The sequence below is a fragment of the Nannobrachium achirus genome (genome assembly GCF_963921795.1).
Source record: "Nannobrachium achirus genome assembly, chromosome: 17".
Classification (NCBI taxonomy): Eukaryota; Metazoa; Chordata; class Actinopteri; order Myctophiformes; family Myctophidae; genus Nannobrachium; species Nannobrachium achirus.
Window position 1 is genome coordinate 40,131,646 of NC_137824.1, and position 19,680 is coordinate 40,151,325.

The 19,680-nt window shown below is 44.3% G+C and overlaps 1 protein-coding gene across 1 annotated transcript in view; it reads left to right on the forward strand.

The window, feature by feature from the left end:
* LOC308302482 (A disintegrin and metalloproteinase with thrombospondin motifs 2-like) overlaps positions 1–19,461 on the forward strand; it is a gene marked incomplete at both ends in the record, with an annotated part of 197,632 nt that extends 178,171 nt beyond the window's left edge. The window contains 11 exons of the mRNA XM_080746737.1: positions 2,550–2,683; positions 3,945–4,068; positions 5,075–5,155; positions 5,677–5,843; positions 6,456–6,612; positions 7,258–7,393; positions 8,273–8,480; positions 12,046–12,175; positions 12,841–12,933; positions 16,898–17,857; positions 18,908–19,461. Coding sequence (XP_080602863.1) covers positions 2,550–2,683; positions 3,945–4,068; positions 5,075–5,155; positions 5,677–5,843; positions 6,456–6,612; positions 7,258–7,393; positions 8,273–8,480; positions 12,046–12,175; positions 12,841–12,933; positions 16,898–17,857; positions 18,908–19,461 — 2,744 coding nt within the window. The remainder of the gene's footprint in view (positions 1–2,549; positions 2,684–3,944; positions 4,069–5,074; positions 5,156–5,676; positions 5,844–6,455; positions 6,613–7,257; positions 7,394–8,272; positions 8,481–12,045; positions 12,176–12,840; positions 12,934–16,897; positions 17,858–18,907) is intronic.
* Positions 19,462–19,680: the final 219 nt, after the last annotated feature.

A 19,680-nucleotide genomic window follows, 5' to 3' on the forward strand; every position in this document is an offset into this window, starting at 1 on the left:
GGAGATGTCAGTGACTCCTTGCTATGTATTAAATTATCATCCAACTAAAGGGCAGCCCTTGAGAAATGTGCTGAGTCGTCTCCGAATGGAATCCTGGGTCCCTTAGTGGGGCGCTCCACGCGCCACACTAAGAGGGCCCTCGCTAAATTGTTTTTCTCCGTTCTTATCATTTCTAAATGCCATATTTTCAACCAGGCTCTCTCAGGGTCTCAAATTACTCATCTCACTCTCGGTGTGTGTGTGTGTGTGTGTGTGTGTGTGTGTGTGTGTGTGTGTGTGTGTGTGTGTGTGTGTGTGTGTGTGTGTGTGTGTGTGTGTGTGTGTGTGTGTGTGTGTGTGTGTGTGTGTGTGTGTGTGTGTGTGTGTGTGTGTGTGTGTGTGTGTGTGAGTGCGTGTGCGTGTCTGTGTGAGAAAGAGAAAAGCGCGTAGGGAGGTGAAATTGAATTCCATTCACGGCCTGTCATCTCCTGAGTTTCAGAGAGAGAGAGAGAGAGAGAGAGGGAGAGAGTGAGAGTGAGAGACCGAGATAGAGAGAGAATGAACAGATACCATGAAATCATAGCATTTCTTTGTAAGGCCATCAGCCTGCAGTTGTTTTTAAGTCTCTGTTTGTGGGACAGTAATCAAATATATCAATTATACATACTGTGAATGTAAGACTCGCCTAGATGTCCTGCTGGTCCAAGGCAGGGATGGAAGAAGTACGGATGCCCATGTGGGGTCTACAAGTCAATTTCTTTGATGTCGCTGGAGGCCCACGACGCGTTTGACGCGTTGTACAGTAAACTATACTGTACTGTAGCTACTGCACTTGGCTACCGCGGTGATGAAACAAACTCCATTTCCCAACATGCAGCGCGCAATTACGTCACCCGGACGTGCTGTGTGTCTCGTTGACTTCCTGTTTAGCGGCTGCACAAAAATGCTGTTTTCTCCGGATTCTCTTCCTTTTTTCATTTTTTTCTCAAAACGGCAGCCTCTTCTACATGCCGTAACACAAACACTGTGGCTTAGAAATGATAAAAAACGGTCCTGACTGAAAGAAAAGATTTTCGCGAAATAAACAGGACATACTCGGATTACATTTACTCGGATTACTTTTCTCGCCAGTACTCTCGCTGGTAGGTAAAATCTGTAGGAGCATTGTCCAAAAATGTGTCTTGCAAGAATCGGCCTCATGGTGGCGCTAGAAGAGGGCCATGTGAGAAATGTGGTTTGGCAGGCAAGGATTGTGTGTGCAAAATTTGGCATGGATCGGGGCAACGGTGGTGGAGAGACAGACAGACTGACAGCCGGTGGAGGTTTCGATTGATGTATGCAGTAAAATATCGACATACGGCTATGAAAGTACTGTAGCATGCTGGTACAGTACATCAGTACAGCAGTACACCATCTCTACTGTCTTCCTCCCTCACTCTCTCACATACATATTCATTGTCTGCCGCTCTCCATCTGTCTCAGATCTCTGTCATTCAAATTTCACCAAGTCCGATTGTTAATTCCTTTTGTCAGTTATGTTTGTATCTCCAGTCAATCAAAAGTTGCCATTCAAAATGTTTGTGTCGGGATTTTGCTGCCCCACAGTCGCTTTGCGAATCATTCTGTAATGTCGTGAAAATGACATTACACAAGTTGGATGTTGAGATGGAGAGAGAGAGAAAAGAGACAGATTGGTCTTTCAACCCATACACACGCATGACATATTTAATTTCCGACGGATGTCCCGATCAAATCACCCAAGTTAGCATGCTGGATATTCAACTCCTGTCCCGTTCTTGTTCTGTAACTGTCACATCTCTGTGATTTCAAGACAACCCTGTATTAGGTTATATAGTTGTTGGTTTATTTTAGTGTTAATCTAACGTTGGCTTCAGCCGGCATAATTGCATGTCTGAGTTTGTTAATCTCACGGGGGGGGAATTCAATTTCATCTCCACCCAGCTGCTGGCTGCTCAGTTGGTCACGAGGGGAGCTATTAGGTGTCTTTGCTCAGGGACACTTTGTCACATAGACATGGAATCTAAGAAATTCCATAAATTTGAAAACAACTGCTAGTAGTGAGAATAATGTTTTCACTATGTTTGGGTCCCCGGACGAACGTCTGATTTGTTACACCCCGCCACTCCGACATGTCTCCTTTCCGACATGTCTCCATTCCGACACTAACCCTATCTCTAACACTAACCCTAAACTTAACCCCTATGGAAGTGTCGCCACTCCGACAATAAGAAATCAATTTCGGAGTGGCGACATGTCGGAATGGAGAGCGACACCCATAGCATTGCACTCACTGAGAACTCATTCACTAACAAACTTTGAGGTAATAATAATGACATGCTTTTGGGGTGATGGTCATGTGAATGCATGAACGAGCTAATCAAAAAACACGGCAAAGTTAACAATATGGATGAAGTGAGTAAATCTGTGTGTGTGTGTGTGTGTGTGTGTGTGTGTGTGTGTGTGTGTGTGTGTGTGTGTGTGTGTGTGTGTGTGTGTGTGTGTGTGTGTGTGTGTGTGTGTGTGTGTGTGTGTGTGTGTGTGTCCTCCAGCTAACAAACGCTGCCACCTCCACTGCCGCTCCAAGGAGACTCAAGACGTGGTCTACATGCAGAAGATAGTCATGGACGGAACACGCTGCTCTTACAAAGACCCCCACAGTGTGTGCGTGCAAGGACAGTGTGAGGTAAGTGCACGTGCGCGCGCGTGTGTGTGCGTGTGTTAGTGTGAGTGTTTTGGGGCATGTGCGTTAGGGCTGTCACAATTATTACATAATCGTCTAATCGTGATTATTTGACATTAGGCTATCGCAATTATTTTGTCATAATCGTCATAATCATGAATGTTGAAAAATTTCCGAAATAGTGGAAATAGCAGATCTACAAGCTCACAACGTGTCGCGATGCGACGTGTTGTGAGCTTGTAGATCGGCTATTTCCACTATCAAAGTTATTTTTTAAGTAGTAAGTTGTCAAATATGTCAGTAATTTCTTTGTATATTAGGTTATGTGTCATATCTACCATGTACAACTTCAAAGCCTAAAAGCCAAACAGAAATGTAATTGTCTATGACAAAAACACAATTAAATCGTTAATCGCCAATTATTTGAGTGACAATTAATCCTCATGTAAAATGTCATATCGTGACAGCCCTAATGTGCGTGAGTGTTTTCTGTCTGCCCATACGCCCCAGCATTCTGTGTTTTCTCCAGGCCCGGACCGGCCCATTCCGAGCAGTAGGGGTGGGCAATATAATCGATATGGCAATACATCGCGATAGTTTCTTTGCCAATACTGTATCGATACTTCAGGCCGTAGTAAAGCAATACTTTGAGGAAAATAAAATATGTTCCCATGCATAGGAACCAATGGTAGAAGTCCGGTCCTGACACTCTGCTGCCTCTATATGTCGCTTTACTATGGTAGCTACTTCCCCTTCCCACGGTTCAGTGAGTGAGGTCTCTCGAGATAATGGCCGCAAACGACGAAAACGACAACATTAGAGCAGTGTCTTTGGCTTTTAAAGCTGATATTTCGCAATAGTATCGCAATAGTATCGTATCGCAAAGATTCGCAGTATATCGTGATACTATTGCATCGTGACCCAAGTATCGTGATACGTATTGCATCGCGAGATTCAATATCCACCCCTACCGAGCAGGCATGCGTATATGGGCCGTGTTTATTTTCGGAGCAATCAGTGGATTGTGTTTTCCGGCTTGATCAGTTGAACTAACATAGTTCAATTGATTCCTATTTATAGTTATCTCAAAGAAGTTTTAAAGAGAAAATACCATGACCTTTTTAACACTATTATTTTATTTTCATGTCATATTATAATTGAATGTTTTGTGTTTTGAGGGGCCCCTTGCAATACCCTCACGGAATCACTGTACTAGTCCATTCAGCTTCCACAGTCCAATAACCCTTACCATCCCGGTCAACAGAAAGTGGGCTGTGATGGCATAGTGGGCTCCTCCAAGGAGGGGGATAAATGTGGTGTCTGCGGAGGAGACAACTCCAACTGCAAGACCTTCAAAGACACCATCAATCGTAACGCCAAGAAACAAGGTGGGAACGCTTTAGATTTTGATTTATTTATTTAGATTTATCTAAAGCAGTGGTTCTCAACCTGTGGGTCCACAGATGATTAACTTCTCACTCAACAGTAAACAAACCAACATAAAATGTAAGTGTATAGAGGGTGTAGGCACATTTCTTAAGTGACAATTTAAGATTTTTTCAATACCTCTAAAATGACAAATGAGGCAGAAATTGTGAAAATAGACGATCATAGATTGGCTATTTTCACAATAGAACCATGTTATACAAAATGTAATGCCTCGACACGGCCATATAGTACACATGCATAAACTCTTATTTACCATTGATTTTCTTTGTACTTTTACTCAAGTACATTTTGAATTCTGGACAATTACTTGCAACAGAGTATTGAGTACAGTATTGCTACTTTTACTTAAATAGTAATAATAATAATAATGGATTGCATTTTTATAGCGCTTTTCTAAGCAAGTTGCGAACTCAAAGCGCTTACAATGTCCCATTCATTCATACATTGGGATTGAGTACTTATTCCACCTCTGCACACATGAAACACAATAACACATACAAATACCCAAATACTTTCAACAGGAGGTTAGAGGTGATACCCAGGGAAGCTATCGGATCCTGAAATCTGAGTAAGAAGGAAACCGGAGCTGAGAGAAAGACAGATATACTGTATATGCCTATATGCCCTTCACTCCAAAGCTATCCCACTGTTCCACTGTTATTCTCAGCTAAACGTCGCCCTCTAGAGGTGCACTTGCAACACTCTTAACCTGAGCCAAAATGTTTGTCCTTGTGTTTGAGTTATTATCTAACTTCACACTTCCTACCTACCTAGAATCAGATGTTAAATGTGCAAACTAAGTAGGCTATAGTGACTCTAGTTTTGTAGTGCCAAAATGAGGTTCAAGTAGAACATTATTGACAATAATACACTATTATGATGTATTTTTGGAATCCCCCCCTAACACTCAACCTTCCTCCCCCGACCCCCTATTGTGTCTTTTAGGTTTCCTCAAAGTTCTTGAAATACCTCGAGGAGCGAGACATCTACTTATCCAAGAGTTGAAGGCAACTTCACACGTTTTAGGTACTATATGCGGTGTGTGCGTGCGTGCGTGCGTGCGTGCGTGCATGTTTGTGTGTGTCTGGCTTCTGGCACCTGCACACAAATTCAAAGTAAGGCCGGGCAATATTGAAAATGTATCAATATTGAGGTATCAACATGCGAGGTATACATATTGACAAAGACGGCTTGAAATTGGGTATTGGTGTATGGGTCAAATTAATTAACAGACACACTATGCATGCATGTAGCACATCCAAAGCAGTCCATCTGTAACCAGGTGTGGTCATTTTATTCTATGTGTACTGTGCAGTGTGCATGCATAGATATGCTATTCATTATCTGGGTTAGGCAGGCAGACCTAAAACAGAAAAACATTAAAAACTGCAGAATGCAATTGTTTTGACTGATATCGTGAGTAATATCGATATTGAAGTATTCAACAACGTTATCGAAGGTTTTCCTAATACCGTCCAGCCTTATTTCAAAGTAATTCATTTTGCCAACTCCCCTGTCCCCTCCCCTGCCCTATTCCCCCTTTCCAGCTGTGAAGAACTTGGCTTCAGGGCTGTTCTTTTTGAACGGAGTGGAGAGTGAATACCCAGATTCCCGGTCGGTAATAGAGAAGGGCGTGGAGTGGGAGTATGAGAACGACAATGACAAGGAGACCCTCCAGACCACCGGACCGCTCAGACACGGAGTTCTCATCATGGTAGATCACTCGTCTTTTCATCTTCCTCATCAGGCCTGCAAAGAAAATGTTTATCTTACTTTCACCATGACGAGTTGTGAGTTTGGTGTTTAAGACTGCCTGCAACTATCCGTTATTTCCGTTGCGTTGTGAGTTTGTAGATGTGCTATTTACATTATTTTGAAAGTTTGGGGATTTTTGCATACCCAAAAAGGGCTTGATTCAGATTATTTTATTAAAGGGCAACTTTGTTTTAGGTTAATATTTTAGATTGTAATTAGAGAAAAGAAAATAATTGTGTTAAAATGTTTTAATTTACTCTCTAAATATGTATTTTTAGACACAATAAGCCCATTCCCAAGATGCACCACAATCTTTCATGGGCAGATGTGACTTATGGGGGCTAGTAGTGTTACTGTAAATAGTAATAAAGAAATCGCCAGTTTATTGTGTCTAAAAAGACATTTAGGCACTTGTACGCATCCCCCACCCACTGAAATCAAATATATACTGTATATATACAGTATATAAGCGATAAATTCAATCAGTTCAATTAATTGCACCTCGAATGAGTGCATTTATGTCTAATAGGTATTGGGAGATTGATCTGGTCTGTCTCTCTTTCACTTGCAGGTCCAGTTACATGGGGACGAGGACGTGAACTTGTCTTATAAGTACATGATGAACGTGGACAGTGACTTGGCCATGGAGAACAACATGCTTGTGGAGGACAGTGCCTATGAATGGGCCCCCAAGAAATGGTCCTACTGCTCCAAGGCCTGCGGGGGAGGTAGACTACTGTACCTACCACAACTAATAACATGTCCTTGCTGTTGGTCAGAACGCTCCTATCTCCATTCTAACCTTTTTGTTTTTTCTTTTCTTAAATTACAAAGAGCAACGGCAGGCAAAACAAACGTCAGATTCCAAAAATGTAGCTTAGTAAACATACTGCTGTCTATTTTTGGTTTATGAGATTAAACTGTATCTTAACCACTTAAATCCTACACACTGTACTTGCAGTATGACCGGAGTCCTCCAGGGCTCTATACTACAGTAGGAATGCTAGTACATCTCTTGAATTGGATTTATAAACTGGGTTTTACACAGAGAAAATGTTTCTAATGGGACCCACAGCAGTCATATTAACTGGATCCATTTGTTATTTCCTCTCTCAAGATAATTTTACATCACCTGCTGCTGGCGGTCTGTTTGAGGCGCTGTAGATGTGTTGTTCTGACACACTTCCGACACAAACAGACACAAATGTAGCATTTGGGAGAAATTAGAATTTCAGAGGCCTTTCTTCCATGACACTGAAAATAAATGGATCTATTTGGAGATCGTCTGCTGTGAATTAAATCTTCTACTCTATGTTTCCTAAAATTGTGTTTCCGAAAATTGTGTGTGCGTGTGTGCATGTGTGCGCGTGCAGGAAAGCAGTATCTGCGGTATGGCTGCAGGCGAAGAGTAGACAGCAAGATGGTACATAAGAGTTTCTGCAACAAGTCCAACATTAAACCACGAGGAGACACCAGAGACTGCAACCCCAACCCCTGCCCTCCACCCATGTATGTACCTCAATACCTTACAAGAGATAGCATTAGGTATGCGCTGACGTGTGATTGATTACAATTAAAATGCACTGAACCGGTAAGTAAGCATTTTTATCCGATCGTTTTCTGTTTTCCCTTGTATTTATGGACCGTTTTTTGCAAGGCCACGCCCACATCTGTGTCCATAGTTGGGGTTGGTGTGCATGGGGAACACCAGGAAATACAAGGAAAAACAGAAAACGTTCGGATAAAAATGTTTTTTATTAAACAATAGAGGAGCGGCATGTAATTCTCACAAATTAGCCTTCAGTAAGCACTTTATTTTTTGAAATCTGAACGTTTGTTTAGCCTGCTGTGGCACTTTGTCTACCTCGCTAGAAGCAAGGTTGAGGTGGATGCATGACGTTCATGTCATATGGGGGACTGCCCATAAGTCCTACATCCCATTAGTCCTACATCTCATTAGTCCTAATTTTGTTAGGGTTAGGTTTTAGGGTTAGTTTTATGCAGTTTTACTGAGGTTAGGGGTTGGGTTAGGTTTAGGCATAGTTTTACTGAGGTTAGGGTTAGGTTTAGGTTTAGGCATAGTATTTTTTTCAGGTTAACATTCACCAGATTCGGACTAATGGGATGTAGGAACAATAAGATGTCGGACCAATGCCATAGCACCGCCATATGACCGTCATGTTTCAGGTACTTGCAAATAAAATATTTGAGAACCACTAGTACTGGTGGACTCCTAATGGTGCCATAGTCACGTTGTAAATCATATCCTGAAGTAAACCTGGAGACATTCAGCAATTCGCCATGGACAAGACCAAGTCTTTCCCACGGACACATTTGTCCATGTACGGACATATTGATGACACCCTGCCTCCCCCCCCCCCCCCCCAGCTGGGTGACAGGTGAATGGCAGAACTGCAGTAAGGCCTGCGGGAGGACCGGGCAGCAGATCCGCTCCGTCAGCTGTGTCCAGCCATCGGATGACAACACCATGCGCTCCATCCACAGTAAGCACTGCAGCGACGACCGCCCAGAGGCCCGCCGGGCCTGCAACCGCAAACCCTGCCCTGCCCAGTGGAGAGTCGGACCCTGGACACAGGTAACCAGGCTGAAAATATGTGTCTATTTCTTTTTACCAATATTTGTGTATATCAGGGGTCTTCAACGTTTTCAGGCCAAGGACCCCTTAGTTGAGAGAGAGATGAAGCAGGGACCCCCACAATTGTTTGGTTTGGTTTCTTTTTTCTTATATGAGATTGTGGAAATGTTAGGGAGGACTATTCCTTGTTTGTATGATTTGTCCAGCTCTCTTTTCTTGTTTCTTGTGTGTTGTTATTTGGGGCAGGCAGTGATCTGTAACTAGCCTTGCGTAGCCAAACTAACAGAGATCTCCGCCTACTGATACGTCTGGGGAAATCTACTGTGAATGTAATGTATGGGCTAAAACTATGGCGAGAAAAGCCGCCCACTGCTGTGAAAAGATATCATATTAACATCTCAGTATGAAGGATTGCTTAAGTCTTTGAATTGATCTTTTGATTGATTGATTGATTGATTGATTGATTGATTGATTGAATACTTTATCTCATTCTGTGCCAAATGCCAAAATGGCTCCAAGGTAGCTGTGCCAGGATTTTGTATGTTTTTCTTTACTATGCAATTTCCCCACAGAAACAGACACAGTTGTTGTGATTCAGTGGCAAAAAGAATTGTGTCAATCAGACAAATGGTTCCAGAGATAGAGCTGTTTGAATGAAAAAAAGTGTCCATCCACTAGAATGGACACACATGAACACACATTTTCTCAATCAGCTAAACGAGGGAGCGAACACACAAACAGAGAAAAGCATCTCTCTGATCTCAGGTCATTTTGACATTTTTTTTTTCTATACAAAAAATACAAAAACCGTCATTGGCACCCGGGGCTATTGGAAAAAAAAACGTCATTGGCACAGAATGAGTTTTAACAGTTTGCAAAAAAGCACAGAGGTACAGTTCCATACACAAGAATGCTTAAAGAATTAACCCAACAATGCATGGCTTGTTTCCATTTCAATCCTGTGTATTCAATTCATCTGCAATGCGGTTAATATTCATTACATTACCAGAATTGTTTCCACCCAGGTGTATCCCATTCATTGAATTTAGATTTCACCAGACATATCAGGCTGAGATCTTTGATCGTCTGGGCTACGCAAGATGTGTGAACACTTTAACTCCCTCTCACTTTATCCCCTACTACTCCCTCACATAAAGTGACTCTCGTAGAGATGAAGGCTAAGATATCCTCAAGCACTGATTTGATCTGAGGGTTGAGAGGGAAAGTAAACGAGATTCGACCTCAGAGAGGCTGGCAATAACAATTAAGATGATTACATTAGAGTGCCCTCCAATCATCTAGAATTACAGACCACTCTCACCTGTGGCTGTGCATGGGCCAACATGGCTGTATATGTGTAACCTATCGGTCACTCAGGAATTAGAATGGCCATGTTAGGAACCAGAAGGTTCCCGGTTCGACCCCTGCCTCTTCCTGACTTGTCCTTGGGCAAGACACTGAACCTCTGAGGCCGCACTCAGACTGGAACGTTCTGTGTTCAGTGCGAGTCTGTTCCGTTTGGAAAGTCTGTTCCAAAAAAGAATACATTTCCCACAATGCTTTGCGGACGTGGGCCGTCCAGCGAGAGGCGGAAGTGTAAGTGGATTTCGAGCGTGTAGTCTTTTTGGAGTTGGCGTCGGTGGACAGTACTGCTGCTGCTTGGTGACACCTGTTGGGCAAAATGTTGTTTAGAGGACGCAAAAGGGCGCTTGTATTGGCGGTGTTGGTGGCGAGGAGAAGGAGAAGGAGGGAGAAGCGGCTTGAAATGGCCAGGAGAACGAGGGAAGAGGAGAGACAGCGCGATGATCACTGCAGACCGAAGGCTCAACGCACTGTAGTGTAGTGGACTACAAGTGTGCTCTGCCCAGTTTCGCCGCAGAACGGTGGTTCTCTCCTATTGGTTGGCAGCTGAACCCTGCCTTCTGTCTCATCAAGTGCAGCTTGTCTGCTCCCCAGTGCTCGCCTACAACTGTCTCTGTGCGAGTCGTGAGCAAGTTGGACGCAACCACACAACACCACACGACTCGCACTCGACTTCAAACCACTCGACTCCCATCCGGAATGCATTGCGCTGTGCCTGCCCCCCGCCTCCCCCACACGACACGCACTCGTTTTTGTGCCTTTAGGTCTGTAGCCGGCCTGACTGCTCCCGATGAGCAGGTTGGTGCATTATTGAAATGGAGCTCCTTGACCTTCAGTATTCTTAATTTAGCCATAGCTACATTTATCATAGGGGGACTAACAGGAAACAAACATATGCTATTCATGATCATTCAATTATTCTAACTTTATAAACCGTTCACCAAAAGATGTTTTTGGAAACAGCTAAAAAGAGGCATTGCAGTTGCTGCATCTTGATTCATTGATAGGAAACATCTAATTTGTCAGTTTAATCCGACTTTGAGCCAATCAAGTCAGTGGAATATCATGGCGGCCATGTTTGCAGTCGATGCGGCATGATGAGAAGTCACTGTTGCCTCTGCCTTGGTTAATCCTCTAAAGCAGGGCTGCCCAAAAGGTAGATCGTGATCTACCAGTAGATCACAAAGGCTGTGCAGGTAGACCACATGACATGCCCCTAAAAATATATAATTAAAATCAAAACCCCCTCTTTTTGACATCTGTCAATTAAGGTGACTTGACTGACATCAAGAAGGGCCTGTCATCTCCCTTCATGGCTTCTAAAGTAGGCAAATTGGGGGGCAATGCTTTGTTTTCGTAACATTACAAAGAACCCAAAAACCTACCACTTCCATACAGAATGGAATGAAGACTTTTCCCCCCACTATTTCCCATTCCATGTGTGCGTAATGCCAGTGCTGCTATTCCAAACCCCCCTCACGTAAATATTTTGGGGTGGGTAGATCACGTTGAGCTGGTCATTCTAAAAGTAGCTCTAAGTCAAAAAAGTGTGGGCACCCCTGCTCTAAAGCCTCCCATACACTACAAGAATTTGACATGATTTTGGAAATATTTTTTAAAAGAATGCCCTCTCACAGATTTTCAAAAGACCTTTCAAAGACTTTATAATGTTTTTTTTGTATTTTTTTCAAAGATTTCAGTCTTTAAATGTGAGACGCCTCTAACGATTTGACGGGAATATCAAACCTCTTGATATTCTCGTAACAGAATCTGAGTCTCATGTCGGGGTAAACATCGGGTCAAAGTACTGCCTCATACGATTGAGTGACAACGGGAGCGCGCCTTGATTGATGGGAGCGCGCCTTGACTCGTCTTGATTTTATTACGCCTTGACTGTGGCCATTTGAAAGTCAAAAGGTGTAAGGCTAGCTTTACGCACACCTCGTATTAAAATCTTTGCATATTTACATTCATACTACCTAGGTTAGGCATCAACTAATTGTGAACACACACATGGATTAAATGTTCTACGATTGGACACGAATAAGATCTTCTATGCTTCCTAAAATATTTGTGACACCGTGTGTGTGTGTGTGTGTGTGTGTGTGTGTGTGTGTGTGTGTGTGTGTGTGTGTGTGTGTGTGTGTGTGTGTGTGTGTGTGTGTGTGTGCGTGTGTGTGTGTGTGCGTGTGTGCGTGTCCAGTGTTCAGTGACATGTGGTAATGGGACCCAGCAGAGACAGGCTTTGTGCCACACCAGGGACAATACCATCGGCCTGTGTCTGGACAGCAAACCCGATACCATCCGAGTGTGTCGACTGGATCCGTGTGCCAGTGAGTACCTCACCCTCTGCAGCACAGTGGACCTGTATTCCACATTATGAAATAAACCAATCAATGTAGATCAAGTACCTGCATCACAACCTATTACACAGGTACCATGTTCCCGCCCAGAATGCAAGGGTTCAAGTGGTTAACACTTGGGATGCCATTATTTTTGTATTTATTAGTGCCGCTTTATTTTGAAGAGCCCCGGAAGCCACAATCGTGTCCATGTTGTGGAAATTCACTAAATCTGGATGTAGACCGGGGTGTTTACTTTCACACAGAAATGAAATATTCTAACACGGCCGACCGTCGTGGCCCAGTGTAGCCGTGAAAAAAAGTGTTTATCGGCGATCGAAGCATTTTTGGAAGTAGAAAGCTGTTTCTTTGCAGCAGCAATGAATACGAGCCTATGGATATTACACGCTTCCTGATGATGGCGGCCGAGTTGCATCATGGGATATGAGGTTTTCTCGCTCACCAGCCACCACCGCAGCACCTGTTTACCTGGTAACCATGGTAACCAGCTAACACGTCCCTGGACGTGATAACGGGGCCGTGGCGTCGCAACTCCGTAATTCTTATCACGTCCCTGTAAATATTATAAACATTCTCCCCTTCTCTCTCTCTCTCTCTCTCTCTCTCTCTCTCTCTCTCTCTCTCTCTCTCTGCAGAGGGCTCGTCGGACCTGAACAAGAACGGCAACATCCTGATCCAGTGGCTGTCCCGTCCCAACCCCAACTTCCCCATCCAGAAGATCTCGTCACGTAAAACCTCCCTCTATAGCTCCCAGCCCGGCCTCCACAGCAGCCCGTCCAGCAGCATGTCTGTCCTCCGCTGGTCCCTGCCCGTCTCTGTCCTGCTGTCTCTCCAGGGCCGGCCTCGACTGGCCCCCTGACCTCCTCTCTTTCCTGTGCCCGTTGTTGCCCGCGAGCGGCAAAAAGCTTTCGCTTGTCTTTTCGGGGTGTGGGAGGGGGGGGTGTCTCTCTCTCTCTCTCTCTGTGTCTGAGGCGGCTCTAACGGCCCTGTGTGTGCTGGTTGGTTCTCTCTCTCTCTATCTCTCTCTCTCCTTTTGTGGAGCATTGTGTTGTAACCGCTGGCCAGTCGAAAACTCAAAAAGATTAACCTAAAAACTTTGATGTGGAAAGGGGGGGAAACGGGAGCGAGCAAGGTTTTGAGTGGCGGCGGCTCCACAGAGAGGCATCGGTGGGGGCCGTCGTGGGCGAGCGAGCGGGGGGCCCCCTCGCGGCTTTCAGCAGCCGTGTTTCGCGCGAGCTAGCTGCGTGTTGTCATGGGTTACCGCTCCCGAGATGCAGACGCGCCTTTTTTTTCTCCTTCTCCGGTGCGCTGTCATTGTAGGGAGCGACAGGTAACAAACAGAAAAGGTATATAAATATATCTATATATTTAAATGAGAAAAAAAAGTAAAAAAAATATATATATGAAAGCTTTATTGTGAATGTGATCTTGTCACAATGAGGACATCTTTGCTAAAAAAAAAAAAGAAAAGAAAAAAGTGCTCATCACTCATCCTGATTCCATTCTGGAATGAGAACAGTGGTTCAATCTCATTCTGCGTTTCATTCTCGAGGCTACTTTATGCTCCATTCGTGAGGGTGTCCTTTGCCAAAAAGAGCCGATCTACAAGCCGAGGACGAGTCGCATCGCGACACGTCCTCGGCTTATAGATCGGTTCTTTTTGGCAAGCAACACCGTCACACATCGGCGTACAAACGAGGCTTCAGATTGACAGGAACTCTGCACAGGTTACAGGAAGTGACATAAGAAAACCTTTTCTTTTGGGGGGAGGGGGGCGTGGGGAGGGGGGCCGTGAGGTGAACAATCTGGGAGTGAAGGTTAATAGGAGAAAAAAAACAGGGTAGTATGACCACTTGAGGTTGCTCCCCATCTCACCGTACATCGACCATCTTCTCTTTGACTGTTACTACTAAAGTTCAATAAATGCAGCTTATTTGTGCTTGCAGACTTTAAACAAATACACCTATAAATATATTTGTATTTATATATACCTATAAATCTAAATCTATATGAGTAACAATAATATTAATAACAATGTTTTACCATGAATAAGCTGTAGCTTATTTGCCTAAAACCTTTGGACTGCTATTGATCGCTTAGATCCTTGACTGTTATGTGTATTTTTTTATTGATTTTACATGAATAACAGATGAAAAATATTTAATAAGGGTAAAGTGTTTTGGGGGGAAAGGGGGAAGACGTTCTATTATGCAGGATTTGATCAGTTAGTTGCCTCTCCATTCTCTCAGATGGATCAATGGTTTACCGTGTTTTCTTTAGCTATAGGATCATGTTTTTGTCATGCACATTTGCATCCCGCCAGTGGTGTGTGCGTGCGTGCGTGCGAGTGTGGGTGAGTGGGTGAGTGAAGAATGAGTGTGTACATGTGTATCTTGTGTTTGATTTGAGGTGAGTGAGAGAGAGAAGGATCAAGGGAGGAAGAGAGGTAAGTGAAAGCGTGAAGTTCTGTATGGTGTGAGCATTTGTGTGTGTGCGTGCGTGCGTGCGTGCGTGTGTATGTGCGCGTGCGTGTCTGCGTGCTCATTCATTCAGGCTTCTAGACATAGCGATCAGATACAGAAATACCTCATAAACCTTGATTTGAAAGCGTTCCGACCTTGTTTTACTTTGTGACGAACATTAAACCACATGAACAATGCCTTATCTTGGATTGAATGTAATGGCATTTATCTGCTTTACTCATCGGAAAAGTTTCACTCGGAATAGAGGCAGCTTCAAACTCACACGCCAACCATCAAAACCTAAACCAAGGTGACGTCGGGAACATGATTTTTTCCGACTGCTGAGAAGGGTTTACAAAAAGGTTCTAGGGTATCGAGACATGTGGCATCTAGTAAAAAAAAAAAAGAAACACTTCAGACTTGTCATTGTATTGTGATCACATATTTCTGTTGTGACTATGTAGCGAGCTATCAAAAGGTGTGACGCTGGAGGTTGGACCGTACCATAGCAGTGAGATACTGTATATACCATTGGTGTTGACTGTATTTAATAACGTTCATGACTGTTATCTTCTTACTTATGAAAAAGAAAAAAGAATCTATAATATTCTATACTTTGGGTAACTGTTTCGTGGCTTCACTGGCCTGCTGCGTGGGGCTGGCTGACGTTTGGCTAACGTTGGGGGAAACATTCAGACGGACTACGTGCACTGCGTCTATATGCACTTTGATTTATCAGGGAAATTTTATTAATGTTTTGTAAATGTTTCATATGACACTTAATGTGCCATTCCAGTTTTTACATCATCATGGAGATTCTGTGTTTTATTTATCAAGCAGCAAAACTATTATCATTTAATGTACCTTCTTCATTTGATTCCTCAATTGATAAAACTGATTGACTGATTGATTTCCAAGTAATGAAGTGTTTTACCAAAGTGACTGTGAACTTGTACCTTTCGATACAGTTGAATTATTTTTCTTAAGAAAAGAATATATCTATATATTGAGGGGGGGTGTACATCTCATTGTTTCAGTTCTTGTCATTCTCAACAGCAAAGGTTGTATCAATAAAAATGTTTTAAAAAGTGTTTCTCTTGGGAATTTTCACTGGATCTTGTGTCAGGAGATGTGACAGATTGACGGGGGGCTAGTGCTGCCATGGTATAGAATCGGATGGGGTAAAAAAAAACTACAAATCAAGCAACACGAGAAAAAAAGTTTTAGTTCGAAACAAAACAACATTCAGCTTCAGAACACATGTCTCCACAACGGAAGCCTGGCCTCTATCCTTCTCTATCAATTTATGTTGCTCTGGACTAATCTAATGACTGCTATTGTAGATGTTTGGGTTTTTCTACTCTTCCTTTCTGCATCTTCTGCTAATGGTTGTTGCTTTACTACATTTCCTACATGACTGTACACAGTGTGGAAACGCACGGATTCATGCACGGACACATGCACATGCAGACAGAAAGCGTACACACGGCTGTTCTAAAAATGTCGTCTTGAACACACAAAGTATTGAAATTGTATCCCCTGGCAAACTACATACACACACATTTACACACACACACACACACACACACACACACACACACATACACACGCAGGGGTGTCGCACCAAATTCTGGACCCTGGGTACAAGTATTCACCGTGGGCCCCCCATGAATGTTCATAGGGGGAGGGGGTTTAACCCATTTACTATTGAAACTATTGAAAAGTAGCAGATATACAAGCTCACAGCGCAGCACCGAGTGCCGCGCTGCAAGCTTGTAGATCTGCTATTCTTGAAAAATCTTGAAAATTTGTGCAAGTCTTTGAATATTTCAAATCCTAAGGTTTTTTGAAAAACCTATGTTCCTATGTCAGTGGTGCTCAAACCTTTTCATGTGAAGGACCCCCAAAATGATATGTATTTGGCCACGAACCCCCATCTCAAAATATTTACTTCCCCGAGTGCCACGCTGCGAGCTTGTAGATCTGCTATTTTTCAATAGCTAAATAATTAAGGCCCCTCCAACTTGGGCCCTGGTAACTCAGTCCCACTTTTCCCCCCCTCGTGACGCCCCTGTCCCTTGGCAAACTACATACACACACACACACACACACACACACAAAAACACACACACACACACACACACACACACACACACACACACACACACACACGAGCGCTCCCTCCCGCCGTGCCGCGCCCAGTCTCAGCTCTCTGTTCTCTCCCCCACAGGCCCGCCGCGTTGTCATGGAGACCGCTCAGTGTTCTGTAGCATGGAGGTACTGAAGCGCTACTGCTCTCTGCCGGGCTACCAGCGCATGTGCTGCAAGTCCTGCAGCAATGTCACTGCCACAGACCCTCTGAACAACCACACCCACAGCTCCGCCCGTCCACCCACGAGCTCCGCCTTCACCACCACCACCCAGACCACCAAAACAATCCCAGTTGGGTACTACTCCACCCAGTGGCCCACCACTCACCCACCCACCTCCACTGAGCAGACAGGTGCCACCCAATGGATTGACTCTCAATCTCCGGCCATCGCCACTGCATCGACCGTTCACACGCCCGTCTTCGCCCCGGTTACCACGCCTGCTCGTGCAATCACTTCCAGCTTTCCTCCTACCGCCACCCGTGAAGTCAGTTCTCCAGTTATCGCCTCTACTCGGGAAGTCCCTTCCACCTATCCTACCGCCCCATCTCCGGTTACCACCACCTCCTCTGCTCATACAAGCCCTTCCATGTTTTCTACCACCGCTATGGTCACTACGCCCTCGACTCATAACCTTCCCTCCGCCTATCCTACCACCCCTACTGAGACTTCCCCTGCCTCCCCCTCTACCCATAACATCCCGTCCACCTACCCTACCACCCCAATGGTCACTTCTCCAGTCATCGCCTCTACTCATGCCATCCCTTCCACGATTTCTACCACCCAAATGGTCACTTCCCCTGCTCCCACCTCTACTACTCATACCATCCATTCCAGCTTTCCTACTACCCCTACGGCAACTTTCCCAGTTACCACCACTAGTCCCAGCACTACTGCTTACCCCCTGCCTCTTCCCCCTCCAGACACTACAGATGATACCACCCACCTAAACCCACAATACCCTACAGATGATACCACCCACCTAAACCCACAATACCCTACAGATGCTCCAACACTACTAGGTTCCAAAGACACCACTCGTACTCGACCAAACACCAGCCCAAAAAAGACACCACCGGCGAAACCAAAGTCCATTCCTAAAAAGAACGTTCCACCAAAGGATAAGACCAAAAAAGTGATTCCACCAAAGACTCAACTGAAAAAGAATACCTCAGCAAAAAATACTACCAAAACGGCTATTGGAGCAAAATACGCCCCGAAAAAAGATATTCCATCTAAGACCACTCCCAAAAAGAATACTTCTGCAAAGCCTGCCCCCAAAAAGAATGTTTCAACAAAGTCTAATCCTAAAAAGAATATTCCAGCAAACTATGTCCCCAAAAATAATGTTTCAACAAAGTCTAATCCTAAAAAGAATATTCCAGCAAACTATGTCCCCAAAAAGGATATTCCAGCCAAATCTAATCCAAAAAAGAATATTCCAGCAAAATCTGTTCCCAAAAAGAATATTCCAGACAAATCTAAACCCCAAAAGAATATTCCAGCAAAATCTGTGCCCAAAAAGAATATTCCAGACAAATTTAAACCCCAAAAGAATATTCCAGCAAAATCTAATGCCAAAAAGAATATTCCAAAATCTAATCCCAATAAGAATATTCCAAAATCTAATCCCCAAAAGAATATTCCAAAATCCAATCCTAAAAAGAATATTCCAAAATCTAATCCCAAAAAGAATATTCCTACTAAGCATGTCCCCCAAAAGGATATTCCAGAAAGGTCTGTCCCCAAAAAGAAATCAATAATGGAAGCTATTCTAGAAGCTAAAAAGGTCATGCCACCAAAACCCAATAAAAATAAAGATATCAGTCAGAAAAAGATCAGCACACCAACACCAACTCCCTCCTACGACACAGGCCACACTCACTTAACAAGCCCAGAACCCTTATGGGAGTATCCCTCTTTCACAGTGCCCCCTAGCACTAGTTACCTTGCTACAGCTCCGAGCATGCCTGCCCCACCGTCAATCAGCAATGATAAAGAAACTACAAGTGAAACTCCACAATGGCTCCACACAGACGAGGGAACCTCAACGCCCGGTACATTTACTTTTAATGATGTCATAACACCAGACGAAACCATCTACTTTGAGGACACCACAATGTCTAGTAGTGATGTCTCTTTAAGCAGCAGTGGTGATGCCACAACAACTAGAGGGAGTGTTCTCAGTGGGGATCACAGTGCAATGCCTTATGACGACCCCATGGTGACAAGTGGAACAGTGGTGATGGATGATGACCTGGCGGTGGTGATTCCTACCGTCAACGGCGATTACATGACAGATCTGCATTCACCCTGGTCGGACCTGCCAGAGTACATCCCGGTCAGCGTCACGACATCAGACCTAATCACGGCCCCTCCTCCAACCACCACGGAACAACTGATCCACACCACCACCACGTCCACCGTCATGCCCCGGGGTGGAGTAGAGGAGGTCAGCGAGAACAACTCTGTTGACCTCCCGTATGGCAGAGTCGTCAGCGTAGACAATGACATCTCTCACAGCAACCTCATCGCGAGGCGTCGGATCAACCTCCGGGAGCGAACCCGGAACAAACGTATTCAGGAGCTTCTGGAAGAGAAGCGGAACTTTCTGCTCAGGATGAAGCGGGCTCGGCCAGCGTGATAAATAGATGCAAAGCCTTCTCATTTCTCTTATAGAGATGACGTCTTCTTAATAGACTGGATTGTTTAAGCCCTTCTGAGCTCCTGTCAAGCATCCTGTCATGCCCTTTGCAGAAACACTAAATACAGACAGACTTTATGACGACCAGACTCTCACATCGGTAGCATGGCAAACTGGACCCTTTGAGAGAAACAAAATCATGGCCAGATGTTTGCACAT